Genomic DNA, 18,648 nt, shown 5'->3' with positions numbered 1-18,648 from the left:
TATTAACAATTCATTCACCACTGCATTTTTGAGCCATAGAAATCAAAATAAGAACAAAACAATGAAAGCAATTCAGATGCGTTTTGATTTAATCAGTTATAGTTCTTGATAATTATGCTGAGATCAAATTTGAGAAAGTTTTTTTTCTTCGCATGTTTGATTTTTATGATTATCACAATAACACACGTAACTCATTATGACACTGTCAAAAATAGAGTTAAAAAGAGATTATTTCTGGAAGAAAAAATGTACACCTTCGGGAAAGAAGCAGACAAAACGGGTGAGCTGACATCGAAATACTCTGATTTGACTCTTATTTGCGACAACTTTGCGAATGAGAGCGCTTCGAAACTTCTTGTTAATTGGAGTTCTCTAGAGCGTCATCGGTTCAACGCGAAAACTCTCGACTACATTTCATCAGCAACTTGTGAAAAATATTTCGCCGAGCATTTACACTTCAATGAGAGAGAATCAGTGAATGATTTAGAGAGAGAGTTTCCAATCGCCTTCGGAATTTTGGTTTACCATAATTTCGATCAAGTCGAGCAGTTGCTGAGGTTGATCTACAGGAAGAACAACTTCTACTGTTTCCACGTCGATGAAGGGGCGGATAAAGAGTTCAAATACATGGTATGATTTTTACCTTGTCACTAAAATTTTTTTTACAAAGTAACAACCAAATTTTGGTTTCAAATTTGTTCTCTTATGAAAGCCGATCAATACTTAATATGTAGATGAAAAAAAGGAAATATTTTTCAGTCACAGCCAAAATTAATTTTACGGTTCCCGAGACTTTCCAAAATTTTAGACATATCAAAAAAATCATCAATTGAGCAAGAAGACCTTTCTTCACAGTTTTACTTTTACCTTTTTTCTTTTGTAACCTTAAATCTATACTAAAAAGTATGAGTAAGAGTTCGATATATCAGATATCCTCTAAAGTGATTTTTCAAAAAGTTTAATCGCAAGTACTTTTAGATGCAGTGGCTTGTAGATTGCTTTCCGGAAAACGTCTTCGTGGCCTCAAATCCTGTCGACATCACTTGGGGAGACGTGTCTATTCTGAAAGCGGTTCTTCAGTGTATGGAAAATCTTCTGGCCCGATCTGACAAGTGGAAATATTACGTGCACTTGACGGGGGAAGAGTTTCTTCTGGTCACAAATTTAGAGCTAGTCACTAGCCTTAAAAACTTGAAGGGTGCAAACTTAGTTGAAGGTTGGTGTATGCTGAAATTATTTTATGCTCATTAAAGTCTCGCAAATACAGTAAATTGAAATGATGTCCCAGACAAAGTTAAAATTATGATCAGGTAATTTTGTCTGGATATTTTTCTGGAACAAAATTTTCTGAGAATAAAAGTCCCGACTTGCAAAACGGAGTAGTAAATTTGAAAAATAGCAGTTTCTGATTTTTTTTACGCAATCGGTTCTTAATTCTGGGCAATTTTGGAGAATTTTTTGCTTATCACTTTTTTTCTAATTCTTAGTTGACTTTGAGCGCTATGCTTTTTTCCTTTTTCTTTATTTTGACATTCTTTTTTTAATAGCTGAAGAATGAGGAGAAATGATGGGCAAAAATTCAAAATTGAATTCACCTGTTTTTAAGGTACTTCTTTGAAGCCAAACATGGACAGATATCCGGAGCAACTTCCTTACGATTTGAAGAAATATAAAAGCTCATCCCACATTGTTCTAAGCCACGAAGCGGTCGAATTTGTGTTAAAAAGCCAAATTTCCAAGACGATTTTCGGTGCTTTGCACGATTACAACTCACCTGAAGAGTCTTTTTTTGCAGTGTTGCAGTTCAATCAAAAAAGTAATTTTCCCGGAAGTTTGCCAGTTGAAAATGCTACTAGGAGCAAAAACTTACAAAGAACCAGATTTGTAGAATGGATCGATAAAAAAAATTCTTCATGTGTCAGTGGTAAAGTTCAAAGAAGAATTTGTATTCTAGGAGTAAAACATTTGTCTCTTTTGACCCGAAAAGCGTATCCAAACTACTTAGCTGCCAATAAATTTGTCTGGGGATTTCAACCCCTAGCTTGGGACTGTATGTATCTATGGCAGCTGAAAAAAGTCGAGCAGGAATATCAAACGCAACGAGTATCACGGCTTCAATATAAATAACTCGTCCCATTCCGATGATTATTTGTGGTACCTGCGTGGAAAACAAAACGAAAACTTACCCGAATACAACGGTTCATCCGCATATTTCAAATCGTCGGAGCAATTAATTGCATAGAACTTCCGCCACGGATGTTTGTGCTGGGTCGAAAAAAAAATGTATCAATATATAAATTATAGTAATCATCGACTCTTTTCCGCTCCACCGTCCTACATCATCAACTTTCTATTTTGAAAAAACTAAATATGGATATTCGATAGATCATATATTCAATTTCATTTCTTCTTGTCTTTATTTCGAAGATCAAGATACATTTGTGATGGTAGAAAAGTGATGGGACAATACTATCCTTGCAAAAATCATTAGCCTTTTCCGCTCCTCCATCCTACATATCCAAATTTTCTTTTTAAAAGAAAATCAAATGGGTAATCATTACATAAAATTTCCCGATTTTGTTTCTGTCATTCCTTATTTCAAAAATGAAGATATATTTCTAATAGGTCGAAAAGTGATAAGACAATCATCGCAAATTTTTAAACAATCAGAAAAAATCGAGAGACTACCTTTCCAAAACTGATTTCTGCCTATCTTATTTCAAAGATCAAGAAACAATTATGATGGATGCTAGAAAAATTTAACAAAAAGTTCTTTGAGAAAATCAATAATTTTTTTCCGATCTTCCCTCCTAAATACTCAGTATTCAAGGGACTATATATTCAATTTTTGTTTATGTTAGTCTATATGTCAAAAATCTAGACATATTTGTGATGGGTCGAAAAGTGGTGATGGAACAGCATGCTCCTTGAAAGAGTCACTAGCTTTTTTGCTCCTCAAAAAACAATTCAATTAGGCATTCAATACACTTAATATTCAAACTTTGATTATGTCATTCCTTTTTTTCAAAAACAAAGATACATTTTGATGGGTCAGCAAGTGATGAGACAACACGTTCTTTGAAAGAATCACGTGTTTTTTCGCTCCTAAATCTGGCATATCAACGTTTTTATCATTAAAAAATTTAAAATTTTCAAGATATTACATATTCAAAACTGGTTTCTGTCTATCTTATTTCAAAGATCAACATAAAATTGTGATAGGTGCAAAAAAGATGGGACAAAACGTTATGTGAAAGAAAGAATCGATATGTTTTTCCGCTGCTCAATCTTACATTTTCATGTTTCTATTTTGAAGAAAATTAAATGGGTATTCAATAGACTAAATATTCGAATATTGTTTCTGTCCTTTCTTATTTCAAAAATTTAGATACATTTCTGATGGGTCGAAAAACGATGATACAATATGTTCCTTGAAATAATCATTAAATTTTTCCGCTTTTGCATCCTATATATTCAAACCTCCAAGTTGATTATATTTCAATACGCATATAAAAAACTACCTATTGAAAATTTGCGTATTCCACTTATTTTAAGAAAGATCATGACACATTTGAGGTGGAACAAACAAGATGGTCAAAATAAAAATAGAGCTGTTTTATGCTCCCACGTCCAAGATAAAAAAGTTTCAGTTTTGATGAAATTCGAAATACACAAGAAAAGATATAAAAGTTTCAACTTTGAAGAAATTCGAAATACTCAAATTTCTGTCACTCCTCATTTCAAAAATCTTCTGACAAAAGTGTCCGTTTTTAAAATTTCTGAAATATTCAGGAGACTACATACTCAAAACTGGTTTCTGTCTACCTTATTTCAAAGATAATAATACAATTGTGATGGGTGCAGTAAGGACGGGAAAATTTTTTCTTCAAGAGAATCAATAATGCTTCCCGCTCCTCAATCCTACATGTTCAACTTTCCATTTTGAAGAAACTCAAATGGGTATTCAATAGAATGAATATTCGTATTTTTTTTCTGCACTCTTTATTTCGAAACCAATGTGCATTTCTGATGGGTCGACAAATTTTTCTTTGAGAAAACCATTTCCTTTTTCCGCTCCTACATCCAACACAAAAATTTCTAATTTGAAAAAAATCAGAAATATTCAAGAGACTACATATTCAAAATTGGTTAGTGTCTTTCTTATTTCAAAGATCAACAAACGATTATGATGGGTGCAAAAAAAAGGGACAAAACGTTTCTTGAAAGCACCAATAATGATTTCCGATCCTCAATCCTACATTCCTACAAAAACTCAAATTTTGATTCTGTCATTCGTTATTTCAAAAATCATGCTGCAGTTCTGATGGGTCAAAAACTATTGAGACAACATGTTACTTGAAATAATCATTAACTTTTTCCGCTTCTCTATCCAATCTCATCAAAATCTCATTTTGAAAATAATTCAAATGGGTATTTAATAGACTACATATTGAAAATTTGCTTTTTTCACTATCTCAAAGATCATGAAAATTAGAGGTTAAATAATTAAGATAGTCAAAATATTTTTTAAAGCTTTCATCGATTGTTTTACGCTTTCCCATCCAACATCTAAGTTTCTATTTTGAAAACAAAATGAAATACTCAAATAACTTTTTCAGCTTCTCCATCCATCATATTCTAGTTTCCTTATTAACAAATATTAGAATGGGTATCCACAGGACTAAAATTTCAAAAAATTTTCTTGTCACTCTTCATTTCATAAATCGCATCGAATCGGTTCACTAACAATTATTCTTGTCACTCCTCATTTCATAAATCGCATGAATCGGTTCACTAAAAATTAGTTTTTATAAGCAAGGAGAAGGCTGGTTTTGTTGATTCGTTTCAGACTGGAATGAATTTGTAACGAAAATTTTGAACAAAAAATGATAAGGTAGTCTAGCTTTGAAGTTGAATCGAGTTTCTTTTGTTAAATGCGTTTTGGATCTTTTCCAAAAATAATTCTTGAATACTCGAGACTTAAAAAAAATTCAAAGTTCCACAAATTCTTGCCTTAACGCCTCTTAAACATTGAGCTTGATGGTTATTCTTGAGTGCTTCTTATGCATTGCGACCTAAGATTTCTTAAACATTGTAAACGATAGAAAAGTTTAAATGTTGCATCCATAGCGCATGAAGATTTCAATTCAACATGGAGGATGCTTTGGTTGAAAAACTACCAACCTTTAACAACATGAAACATACATGATATCTTTAGGCCAACTTTGTTACTGAAGGTTTCCCAATAAAGCGATTTTCTTTTAATGTTCACATAATATTTGCAAATCACTGCAATACTGATCCAAATGACTACTAATTGTTACTACTAATTTTTCATCTTCGTTGATCCCATCCCAACATTAACCCATTTATGCAACACTGCCCGAGCAATTTACTTTCACTTTTTATCAAAACTCTCAATCAGTAAACACTTGGGCAGGCACCATTGAAATACAAACCTATATAATTTTAAATTTCAAATCATAGCCAACAGATAGCTGGAAAAGAGACAATGAGCTCAAGCAAACAGGAAAAAAAATACTGAAAAAACTGACTCATTTTTGAAAAAACTTCAACTTGTAGAAAAAAGATAGCCAACTGGCAGTTGGAAAAGAGTAATGAACCGACTTTTTTTTCTTCAAAATCTTCAAGTTTTGAATAAAAATTAGATGGCCTTAAAGTAAAGCTCTTTGAATTTGTAGAACATTTATGATGGACACTTCTTTGTTAACATTAACATAACCCAATTTTAGAATTAAATTCCAATTTCAAAATTAGAAGTCAATCACGTTTTTTGTGACCTTTATTGACCTTATTTTGCTGTTCGATAGTGGAGTTTGACTTCCTTTTAACAAAAGATAAGTACTGAACTTGAAAAAATCACAAGTCAAACCGCGGAAAATCAAAATTGAGCGTGAACAAATTTTAAGTCTTTTCCCTGAAAAAAAAAACAAATCTATATGAGAGTCTTCCCTACGTTCATCACTCTTAAGAAATATGAAAGCAAAACTCTGTGAAACACAAGAAAAATTCATGATTGCAATTTTTTGATAAAGATTAACCCAAATAGGAGAAAACTAATTTTTGACCTACCTGTTTTTTTTCTAACCCTAAGTGCGTCTGTAAGTGCTTTAGATCTCAGAAAATCAATTTGGTCAACTTAAAAAAACATGGTCGCCAAAATTTTTGAAAATGCGCAACCCCCCCCCCCCCCCCCTCGATAAACTCCTAGATCCGCCCCTATTGACAGATAATAAAAGCAGATTTACTCAAGGATTAATTTAGCCAAAGAACGATGCAAAAATAAGGTATCCAGTATGAGTATATTTATAGTTTTTTCTCTTCAGATAAGTTTGCTTGTAAGATGTCTTTTCAGATAAATCCTCTTTATAAGTTGCAACTGTGTCATTCATTATTGCAAATGGCCGCAGCACCTACTCTTTCATTAGCGAGTTAGGTTGAAAAAAGCGAGTCATCTCAATATACTGCGCATGCTAGCTTGCAACTGTGAAAGTGAAATGCAAATCTATAAAACAAACAAGCCAGACTTCTCAATACCGCGTAAATTTTCAAAAGTTTTCTATTCACAATGAAATCACAACCGAAAAGGCTCCAACAACATATTGCTGCACACCCATCTTTTTGACGATTTTTTTGCGATACTTGGTTTTTAGAAGCAGAAAAAGACTGAAAGGCCCAATACAAAGATCAAAACCCGTTTTCACTTCATCATGTGTAGTTTGTCTTAACATTCAGTTATATCAAATATTGTTGCTATAATTCGTTTTTATGTCAAAAACCTAACTTATGTTCAGGAAACCTAACGACTGAATGTATGAATTCCAATTTATAAAAACTTATGAAAATCGCGTAGGTTAGCTTTGCTGGTGTTTGATATTCATCCAAATCTAGCAGACTTTTAATAAATGCGTGTTTCGTCAAGTTTCACCCCGATGCAAAAAATTATGTTTTACTGTAAAGAAAATTCCCGTCGCTGAACAAAAAACACGTCGCTGAACAAAAGAAAACCACCAAAAACAGTTTGGACGTTCTTGCTGCATAGAATACCACCAATTGATACTTCCATAAGGGAGGAAAACTGAGTACAATGAGGTTGAGAAAAATATTTATGGCACAGTCTCCTCACTACACCATATTTATCGTATATATCGTATCTCACTCTGGAATTTCTCGTCGAAAACCTGAGCACAGTTCTACGATCTAAATTCCCAAAGCAAATCGTACACATCTTGCTCTAATCACTCTCTCTGGCCTAGTAAAACATTTCCCCCCAAGCGACTTTTGCCCAAAAACCCGAGGAAAAAAGCAAAAATATATGGATGCAACATACAATCGGATCCCGATTGATCATGAATCAAAGACAAAACCACATTCGAGGTTTTTTTTCTGAAAACAGGTTTTTCTATAGTTATTGCTTCACGATCTCTATATCTTAATCTAAATATTTCACCAGTAATGTTTAGGATCTATTTATAAGACCATGTTAGACTAAGAAGTTGCACGACCTATCGCGCTAAAAATAGGTAGTTGGATAAACAGACGGTGTACCCTTATCTACAATTATTATATATTTAACCACCACCCGGTTATCACTGAAGAGCAACCTGTTACGTACGCTTATTGTATTCTGCATTTAGTTAGGACGTTTATTCTTCAATCGGAAACCACTGCTTTGCATCAATTTTAAATCATAAGCAACATTTGAAAATTTCATGTCTTCCTGTTTCAATGGTTGGACGAAAAAAAATCCGGCGAATTGAATAAAAAATTTGAATCTCGTTGGTTTTCGGATTAAGTAAAACACTTAAAAACTATTGGCAACTCAGGAAAGCCAACGACCTACACTTATTAACAATTCGTTCACCACAGTATTTTTGAGCCATAGAAATCAAAACTATTGTTTTGAGGAATATAAATCAAAACAATGAAAGCAATTCAGATGCGTTTTGATTCAATCGGTTATAGTTCTTGATAAATTATGCTGAGATCGAATTTGAGAAAGTTTTTTTTCTTCGCATTTTTATTTTTATGATTACAACAATAGCACACGTAACTCATTATGACACTGTCAAAAATAGAGTTAACAAGAGATTTTTCCTGGAAGAAAAAATGTACACCTTCAGGAATGAAACAGAAAATACGTGTGATCTGACCTCGAAACAATCTGATTTAAGTCATATTTGCGACAACTTTGCGAATGAGAGCGCTTCGAAACTTCTTGTTAATTGGCGCACTCTAGAGCGTCATCGATTCAACGCGAAAACTCTCGACTACATTTCATCAGCAACTTGTGAAAAATATTTCGCCGAGCATTTATATTTCAATAAGAGAGAATCAGTGAATGACTTAGAGAGAGTTTCCAATCGCCTTCGGAATTTTGGTTTACCATAACTTCGATCAAGTGGAGCAGTTGCTGAGGTTGATCTACACGAAGAACAACTTCTACTGTTTCCACGTCGATGAAGGGGCGGATAAAGAGTTCAAATACATGGCATGATTTTTACCTTGTCACTAAAATTTTTTTTACAAAGTAACAGCAAAATTTTGGTTTCAATTTTGTTCTCTTATGAAAACAGATCAATACTTAGCTATATATATAGATGAAAAAAGGAAATATTTTTCAGTCACAGTCAAAATTAATTTTACGGTTCCCGAGACTTTCCAAAATTTCAGACATATCAAAAAATCATCAATTGAGCAAGAAGAGCTTTCTTCACCTTAAATCTATACTAAAAAGTATGAGTAATAGTTCGATATATCAGATATCTTCGAATGGTTTTTCAAAAAGTTTAATTGCAAGTACTTTTAGATGCAGTGACTTGTAGATTGCTTCCCGGAAAACGTCTTCGTGGCCTCAAATCCTGTCGACATCACTTGGGGAGACGTGTCTATTCTGAAAGCGGTTCTTCAGTGTATGGAAAATCTTATGGCCCGATCTGACAAGAGGAAATACTACGTGCACTTGACGGGGGAAGAGTTTCTTCTGGTCACAAATAGCCTTAAAAACTTGAAGGGTGCAAACTTAGTTGAAGGTTGGTGTATGCTGAAATTATTTTATGCTCATTAAAGTCTCGAAATACAGTAAATTGAAATGATGTCCCAGACAAAGTTTAAATTATGAAGAGGTAAATTTTGTCTGGATATTTCAATGAAACAAAGTTGAAAAATAGCAGTTTCCGACTTTTTACGCAATCGGTTCTTAATTCTGGGCATTTGTGGAGATTTTTTTTCTTATCAGTTTTTTTCTAATTCTTAGTTGACTTTGAGCACTATGCTTTTTTTTCTTTTTCTTTATTTTGACATTCTTTTTTTAACAGCTGAAGATTGAGGAGAAAGGATCAACCTTTAACAACAAGAAACATACATGATATCTTTAGGCCAATTATTTTACTGAAGGTTTCCCAATTAAGCGATTTTCTTTTAATGTTCATATTATATTTGCAAATCACTGCAATACTGCTCCAAATGACTACTAATTGTTACTACTAATTTTTAATCTTCGTTGATCCCATCCGAACATTAACCCATTTATGCAACACTGCCCGAGCAATTTACTTTCACTTTTTATCAAAACCCTCAATCAGTAAACACTTTGAAATTGAAAGGCACCATTGAAATACAAACCTATTTTTATTTTATATTTCAAATCATAGCCAACAGATAGCTGGAGAAGAGACAATGAGCTCAAGCAAACAGGAAAAAAAATACTGAAATCTTTGAATTTTTCAAGTGGGCAAAAATTCAAATTTGAATTCACCTGTTTTTAAGGTCCTTCTTTGAAGCCAAACATGGACAGATATCCGGAGCAACTTCCTTACAATTTGAAGAAATATAAAAGCTCATCCCACATTGTTCTAAGTCACGAAGCGGTCGAATTTGTGTTAAAAAGCCCAATTTCCAAGACGATTTTTGATGCTTTGCACGATTACAACTCACCTGAAGAGTCTTTTTTTGCAGTGTTGCAGTTCAATCAAAAAAAGTAATTTACCCGGAAGTTTGCCAGTTGAAAATGCTGCTAGAAGCAAAAACTTACCAAGAACCAGATTTGTAGAATGGATCGATAAAAAAATTCTTCATGTGTCAGTGGTAAAGTTCAAAGAAGAATTTGTATTCTAAGAGTGAAACATTTGTCTCTTTTGACCCGAAAAGCGTATCCAAACTACTTAGCTGCCAATAAATTTGTCTAGGGATTTCAAGCCCTAGCTTGGGACTGTATGTATCTAGGGCAGCTGAAAAAAGTCGAGCAGGAATATCAAACGCAACGAGTATCAAGGCTTCAATATAATTAACTCGTCCCATTCCGATGATTATTTGTGGTACCTGCGTGAAAAACAAAACTAAAACTTACCCGAATACAACGGTTCATCCGCATATTTCAAACGTCGGAGCAATTAATTGCAAAGAACTTCCGTCACCGATGTTTGTGCTGGGTCGAAAAGAAATTGTATCATTATATAAATTATAGTAATCATCGACTCTTTTCCGATCCACCGTCCTACATCATCAACTTTCTATTTTGAAAAAACTAAATATCGATATGTTTTTCCGCTGCTCAATCTTGCATTTTCATGTTTCTATTTTGAAGAAAATTAAATGGGTATTCAATAGACTAAATATTCGAATATTGTTTCTGTCCTTCCTTATTTCAAAAATTTAGATACATTTCTGATGGGTCGAAAAACGATGATACAAAATGTTCCTTGAAATAATCATTAAATTTGTCCGCTTTTCCATCCTATATATTCAAACCTCCAAGTTGATTATTTATCAATACGCATATAAAAAACGACCTATTGAAAATTTGTGCATTCCACTTCTTTTAATAAAGATCATGACACATTTGGTGGAACAAACAAGATGGTCAAAATAAAAATAGAGTATCTATCGGCTGTTTTATGCTCCCACGTCCAAGATATAAAAGTTTCAGTTTTGATGAAATTCGAAATACACAAGAAAAGATATAAAAGTTTCAATTTTGAAGAAACTCGAAATACTCAAATTTGGTTTCTGTCACTCCTCATTTCAATAATCTTCTGACATACAAAAGTGTCCGTTTTTAAAATTTCTGAAATGTTCAGGAGACTACATACTCAAAACTGGTTTCTGTCTACCTCATTTCGAAGATTATAATACAATTGTGATGGGTGCAGTAAGGATGGGAAAATTTTTTCTTCAAGAGAATCAATTATGTTTTCCGCTCCTCAATTCAACATGTTCAACTTTCAATTTTGAAGAAACTCAAATGGGTATTCAATAGAATGAATATTCGTATTTTTTTTCTGCACTCTTTATTTCGAAACCAATGTGCATTTCTGATGGGTCGACAAATTTTTCTTTGAGAAAACCATTTCCTTTTTCCGCTCCTACATCCAACACAGAAATTTCTTATTTGAAAAAAAAAATCAGAAATATTCAAGAGACTACATATTCGAAATTGGTTAGTGTCTTTGTTATTTCAAAGATCAACAAACGATTATGATGAGTGTAAAAAAGAAGGGACAAAATGTTTCTTGAAAGCATCAATAATGTTTTCCGCTCCTCAATCCTACATTCCTACAAAAACTCAAATTTTGTTTCTGTCATTCTTTATTTCAAAAATCATGCTGCAGTTCTGATGGGTCAAAAACTATTGAGACAACATGTTACTTGAAATAATCATTAACTTTTTCCGCTTCTCCATCCAATCTCATCAAAATCTCATTTTGAAAATAATTCAAATGGGTATTTAATAGACTACATATTGAAAATTTGCTTTTTTCACTGTATCTCAAAGATCATGAAAATTAGAGGTTAAATAATTAAGATGGTCAAAATATTTTTTAAAGATTTAATCGGCTGTTTTACGCTCTCCCATCCAACATCTAAGTTTCTATTTTGAAAACAAAATGAAATACTCAAATAACTTTTTCAGCTTCTCCATCTATCATATTCTAGTTTCCTTATTTACAAATATTAGAATGGGTATTCACAGGAATAAATTTTCAAATTTTTTTCCTGTCACTCCTCATTTCATAAATCGCATCGAATCGGTTCACTAACAATTATTCTTGTCACTCCTCATTTCATAAATCGTATCGAATCGGTTCACTAATAATTAGTTTTTATAAGCAAGGAGAATGCTGGTTTTGTTGATTCGTTTCAGACTGGAATGAATTTGTAACGAAAATTTTGAACAAAAAATGATAAGGTAGTCTAGCTTTGAAGTTTAATCGAGTTTTTTTTGTTAAATGCGTTTTGGACCTTTTCCAAAAATAATTCTTGAATACTCGAGACTTAAGAAGAATTCAAAGTTCCACAAACTCTTGCCTTAACGCCTCTTAAACATTGAGCTTGATGGTTATTCTTGAGTGCTTCTTAAGCATTGCGATCTAAGATTTCTTAAACATTGTAAACGATAGAAAATTTTAAATGTTGCATCCATAGCGCATGAAGGTTTCAATTTAACATGGAGGATGCTTTGGTTGAAAAACTACCAACCTTTAACAACATGAAACATACATGATATCTTTAGGCCAACTTTGTTACTGAAGGTTTCCCAATTGAGCGATTTTTTTTAATGTTCATATTATATTTGCAAATCACTGCAATACTGCTCCAAATGACTACTAATTGTTACTACTAATTTTTCATTTTCGTTGATCCCATCCGAACATTAACCCATTTATGCAACACTGCCCGAGCAATTTACTTTCACTTTTTATCAAAACCCTCAATCAGTAAACACTTGGGCAGGCACCATTGAAATACAAACCTATTTTTATTTTAAATTTCAAGTCATAGCCAACAGATAGCTGGAGAAGAGACAATGAGCTCAAGCAAACAGGAAAAAAAAATACTGAAATCTTTGAATTTTTCAAGTGGGCAAAAATTCAAAATTGAATTCACCTGTTTTTAAGGTCCTTCTTTGAAGCCAAACATGGACAGATATCCGGAGCAACTTCCTTACAATTCGAAGAAATATAAAAGCTCATCCCACATTGTTCTAAGTCACGAAGCGGTCGAATTTGTGTTAAATAGCCCAATTTCCAAGACAATTTTTGATGCTTTGCACGATTACAACTCACCTGAAGAGTCTTTTTTGCAGTGTTGCACTTCAAACAAAAAAGTAATTTTCCCGGAAGTTTGCCAGTTGAAAATGCTACTAGGAGCAAAAACTTACCAAGAACCAGATTTGTAGAATGGATCGATAAAAAAATTCTTCATGTGTCAGTGGTAAAGTTCAAAGAAGAATTTGTATTTGTCTCTTTTGACCCGAAAAGCGTATCCAAACTACTTAGCTGCCAATAAATTTGTCTAGGGATTTCAAGCCCTAGCTTGGGACTGTATGTATCTATGGCAGCTGAAAAAAGTCGAGCAGGAATATCAAACGCAACGAATATCAAGGCTTCAATATAACTAACTCGTCCCATTCCGATGATTATTTGTGGTACCTGCGTGAAAAACAAAACTAAAACTTAACCGAATACAACGGTTCATTCGCATATTTCAAACGTCGGAGCAATTAATTGCATAGAACTTCCGCCACCGATGTTTGTGCTCGGTCGAAAAAAAATTGTATCAAAATATAAAATATAGTAATCATCGACTCTTTTCCGCTCCACCGTCCTACATCATCAACTTTCTATTTTGAAAAAACTAAATATGGATATTCAATAGATCATATATTCAATTTCATTTCTTCTTGTCTTTATTTCGAAGATCAAGATAGATTTGTGATGGTAGAAAATTGATGGGACAATACTATCCTTGCAAAAATCATAAGCCTTTTCCGCTCCTCCATCCTACATATCCAAATTTTCTTTTTAAAAGAAAATCAAATGTGTAATCATTAGATAAAATTTCCCGATTTTGTTTCTGTCATTCCTTATTTCAAAAATGAAGATATATTTCTAATCGGTCGAAAAGTGATAAGACAATCATCGCAAATTTTTAAACAATCAGAAAAAATCAAGAGACTACCTTTTCAAAACTGATTTCTGCCTATCTTATTTCAAAGATCAAGAAACAATTATGATGGATGCTAGAAAAATTTAACAAAAAGTTCTTTGAGAAAATCAATAATTTTTTTTTCCGATCCTCCCTCCTAAATACTCAGTATTCAAGGGACTATATATTCAACTTTTGTTTATGTTACTCTATATGTCAAAAATCTAGACATATTTGTGATGGGTCGAAAAGTGGTGATGGAACAGCATGCTCCTTGAAAGAGTCACTAGCTTTTTTCGCTCCTCCAAAAACAATTCAATTAAGCATTCAATAGACTTAATATTCAAACTTTGATTATGTCATTCCTTTTTTTCAAAAACAAAGATACATTTTGATGGGTCAGCAAGTGATGAGACAACACGTTCATTGAAAGAATCACGTGTTTTTTCGCTCCTAAATCTGGCATATTAACGTTTTTATCACTAAAAAATTTAAAATTTTCAAGATATTACATATTCAAAACTGGTTTCTGTCTATCTTATTTCAAAGATCAACATAAAATTGTGATAGGTGCAAAAAAGATGGGACAAAACGTTATGTGAAAGAAAGAATCGATATGTTTTTCCGCTGCTCAATCTTACATTTTCATGTTTCTATTTTGAAGAAAATTAAATGGGTATTCAATAGACTAAATAATCGAATATTGTTTCTGTCCTTCCTTATTTCAAAAATTTAGATTCATTTCTGATGGGTCGAAAAACGATGATACAAAATGTTCCTTGAAATAATCATTAAATTTGTCCGCTTTTCCATCCTATATATTCAAACCTCCAAGTTGATTATATTTCAATACGCATATAAAAAACTACCTATTGAAAATTTGTGTATTCCACTTCTTTTAATAAAGATCATGACACATTTGAGGTGGAACAAACAAGATGGTCAAAATAAAAATAAAGTATCTATCGGCTGTTTTATGCTCCCACGTCCAAGATATAAAAGTTTCAGTTTTGATGAAATTCGAAATACACAAGAAAAGATATAAAAGTTTCAATTTTGAAGAAATTCGAAATACTCAAATTTGGTTTCTGTCACTCCTCATTTCAAAAATCTTCTGACATACAAAAGTGTCCGTTTTTAAAATTTCTGAAATATTCAGGAGACTACATACTCAAAACTGGTTTCTGTCTACCTTATTTCAAAGATTATAATACAATTGTGATGGGTGCAGTAAGGACGGGAAAATTTTTTCTTCAAGAGAATCAATAATGTTTTCCGCTCCTCAATCCTACATGTTCGACTTTCCATTTTGAAGAAACTCAAATGGGTATTCAATAGAATGAATATTCCTATTTTTTTCTGCACTCTTTATTTCAAAACCAATGTGCATTTCTGATGGGTCGACAAATTTTTCTTTGAGAAAATCATTTCCTTTTTCCGCTCCTACATCCAACACAGAAATTTCTTATTTGAAAAAAAAATCAGAAATATTCAAGAGACTACATATTCAAAATTGGTTAGTGTCTTTGTTATTTCAAAGATCAACAAACGATTATGATGAGTGTAAAAAAGAAGGGACAAAATGTTTCTTGAAAGCATCAATAATGTTTTCCGCTCCTCAATCCTACATTCCTACAAAAACTCAAATTTTGTTTCTGTCATTCTTTATTTCAAAAATCATGCTGCAGTTCTGATGGGTCAAAAACTATTGAGACAACATGTTACTTGAAATAATCATTAACTTTTTCCGCTTCTCCATCCAATCTCATCAAAATCTTATTTCGAAAATAATTCAAATGGGTATTTAATAGACTACATATTGAAAATTTGCTTTTTTCACTATCTCAAAGATCATGAAAATTAGAGGTTAAATAATTAAGATGGTCAATTTTTTTTTAAAGATTTCATCGATTGTTTTACGCTCTCCCATCCAACATCTAAGTTTCTATTTTGAAAACAAAATGAAAAACTCAAATAACTTTTTCAGCTTCTCCATCCATCATATTCTAGTTTCCTTATTAACAAATATTAAAATGGGTATTCAAAGGACTTATTTTTCAAATTTTGTTTTTGTCACTCCTCATTTCATAAATCACATCGAATCGGTTCAGTAACAATTAGTTTTTATAAGCAAGGAGAATGCTGGTTTTGTTGATTCGTTTCAGACTGGAATGAATTCGTAAGCAAAAATTTTGAACAAAAAATGATAAGGTAGTCTAGCTTTGAAGTTGAATCGAGTTTCTTTTGTTAAATGCGTTTTGGACCTTTTCCAAAAATAATTCTTGAATACTCGAGACCACAAAATTCGAAGTTCCACAAAGTTCTTGCCTTAACGCCTCTTAAGCATTGAGCTTGATGGTTATTCTTGAGTGCTTCTTAAGCATTGCGATCTAAGATTTCTTAAACATTGTAAACGATAGAAAAGTTTAAATGTTGCATCCATAGCGCATGAAGATTTCAATTTAACATGGAGGATGCTTTGGTTGAAAAACTACCAACCTTTAACAACATGAAACATACATGATATCTTTAGGCCAATTTTGTTACTGAAGGTTTCCCAATTAAGCGATTTTCTTTTAATGTTCACATAATATTTGCAAATCACTGCAATACTGCTCCAAATGACTACTAATTGTTACTACTAATTTTTCATCTTCGTTGATCCCATCCGAACATTAACCCATTTATGCAACACTGCCCGAGCAATCTACTTTCACTTTTTATCAAAACCCTGAATCAGTAAACACTTGGGCAGGCACCATTGAAATAGAAACCTATTTTAAATTTCAAATCATAGCCAACAGATAGCTGGAAAAGAGTGAATGAGCTCAAGTAAACAGGAAAAAAAATACTGAAAAAAAACTGACTCGTGTTTTGAAAAACTTCAACTTGAAGAAAAAAGATAGCCAACTGGCAGTCGGAAAAGAGTAATGAACCGACTTGTTTTTTTTTCAAAAATCTTAACTTTTGAATAAAAATTAGATGGCCTTAAAGTAAAGCTCTCTGAAATTGTAGAACATTTATGATGGACACTTTTTTGTTTGTTAACATTAACCCAATTTTAGAATTAAATTCCAATTTCAAAATTAGAAGTCGATCACGTTTTTCGTGACCTTTATAATTTTGCTGTTCGATAGTGGAGTTTGCCTTCCTTTTAACAAAAGATATGTACTGAACTTGATAAAATCACAAGTCAAGCCGCGAAAAATCACAATTGAGCGTGAACAAATTTTAAGTCTTTTTCCTGAAAAAAAAAACAAAACAAATCAGCAAGTTCTATATGAGAGTCTTCACTACGTTCATTACTCTTTATAAAAATGAAAGCAAAACTCTGTGAAACTCAAGAAAAATTCATGATTGCAATTTTTTGATAAAGATTAACCCAATTTGAGAAAACTTAATTTTGACCTGTTTCTTTTAAGTGCGTCTTTTAACTGCTTTATGAGATCTCAGAAAATCAATTTGGTCCACTTAAAAAACATGGTCGCCAAAACTTTCGAAAATGCGCAACCCCCCCCCCCCCCCCCCTCTAGAAACTCCTAGATCCGCCCCCTATTGACAGATAAAAAAAGCAGATTTACTCAAGGATTAATTTAGCCAAAGAACGATGCAAAAATAAGGTACCCAGTATGAGTATATTTATAGTTTTTTCTCTTCAGATAAGTTTGCTTGTAAGATGACTTCTCTGATAAATCCTCTTTATAAGTTGCAACTGTGTCATTCATTATTGCGAATGGCCGCAGCACATACTCTTTCGTTTCTATGTGTTGAAACTTGCAGTTTCTCAGCTCATTGCACGTTCTTTGAACCTGTTCAATACAAGGACAAAAACAAGCTATTCGTCCATGATCAATTTTTAAAACTTCAGCTGCAAACTTGATTGCACTCCAAGGTTCAGGCAAGTCCAAAAACACAGCATCCACTTTTTTGACTTTGCATGAAGGCGCAAAGCCTTCCAACAACACATTTCGCTGAGAACTACACGCGATGATGTCGATTCCATGGCGTTTGAAGTCTTGATTGGCCGCTTCAACTCGTTCGGCGCTGTAGTCGTGAGTAATAAGTAGTCCATTCGGTGCAATTGCTCTCGCAATTGAGTGACTTAAAGACCCACTCCCAGTACCTGTTTCAATCACCCTGCTTCCACTGACAAGATCCAACTCGAAAACAATCATAGAAATGTCCATAGAGTAAAGAATCTGGGTTCTATGGTTCAAATTTGTGGTCCATAGTTCTGGCGTCAAATGTAATAGAAAGAAGTACCCTTTACTGTTGTTCGAAGAAAACGCATGTTTCGAGCCGTACTCTTTTCCAATGAGGTTTTTGAAAACGACCATTCCAAATTTAGTCTGGATTGACTTTTTGGGATCCAAAATGACGTACTTATTTTCCAAAAAGTCACTTGTGAAGTTCAAAATTGCACAATCAAACTCTTGGGCAATTAATTTGGGCTCCAGAATTGAGTAGCTCTCATTTTTCGTGTCTGCCGCAGTAGTGTCCATAGTCTCATATATTTCGTGAGTACTGTCAACCTCCATTTAGCAGATAATGATTACCACAATTAACTTTCAATCAGTACGCAATCTAAAATCTGAAAACTAACAGACGAAATTTAAACAGCATCTGAAATTTACGTAAATTTTTCTTAATTAGATCTGATAGTTCTGAATAAATATGTCAATATTGCCATGAAAATTCAGA

The 18,648-nt window shown here is 33.0% G+C and overlaps 2 protein-coding genes across 2 annotated transcripts; one reads left to right on the top strand and one right to left on the bottom strand.

Moving 5' to 3' along the window:
* The first annotated feature begins 246 nt into the window (after positions 1 to 246).
* On the top strand, positions 247 to 9,349 carry LOC134841560 (beta-1,3-galactosyl-O-glycosyl-glycoprotein beta-1,6-N-acetylglucosaminyltransferase 3-like). The gene is made up of 5 exons (XM_063857591.1): positions 247 to 630; positions 979 to 1,216; positions 1,607 to 1,816; positions 8,847 to 9,053; positions 9,339 to 9,349. The coding sequence occupies exons 1-5, from the start codon at positions 247 to 249 to the stop codon at positions 9,347 to 9,349; spliced, it is 1,050 nt and encodes a 349-aa protein (XP_063713661.1).
* Positions 9,350 to 17,535: 8,186 nt separating this feature from the next.
* LOC134842108 (tRNA (adenine(58)-N(1))-methyltransferase catalytic subunit trmt61a-like) lies at positions 17,536 to 18,590 on the bottom strand. The gene has a single exon (XM_063858295.1). The coding sequence runs from the start codon at positions 18,483 to 18,485 to the stop codon at positions 17,541 to 17,543; it is 945 nt and encodes a 314-aa protein (XP_063714365.1). The 5' UTR covers positions 18,486 to 18,590; the 3' UTR covers positions 17,536 to 17,540.
* Between the last annotated feature and the right edge of the window lie 58 nt (positions 18,591 to 18,648).

The sequence above is a fragment of the Symsagittifera roscoffensis genome, chromosome 3 (genome assembly GCF_963678635.1).
Source record: "Symsagittifera roscoffensis chromosome 3, txSymRosc1.1, whole genome shotgun sequence".
NCBI lineage: Eukaryota > Metazoa > Xenacoelomorpha > Acoela > Convolutidae > Symsagittifera > Symsagittifera roscoffensis.
This window is presented reverse-complemented; position numbering and strand designations above follow the sequence as displayed.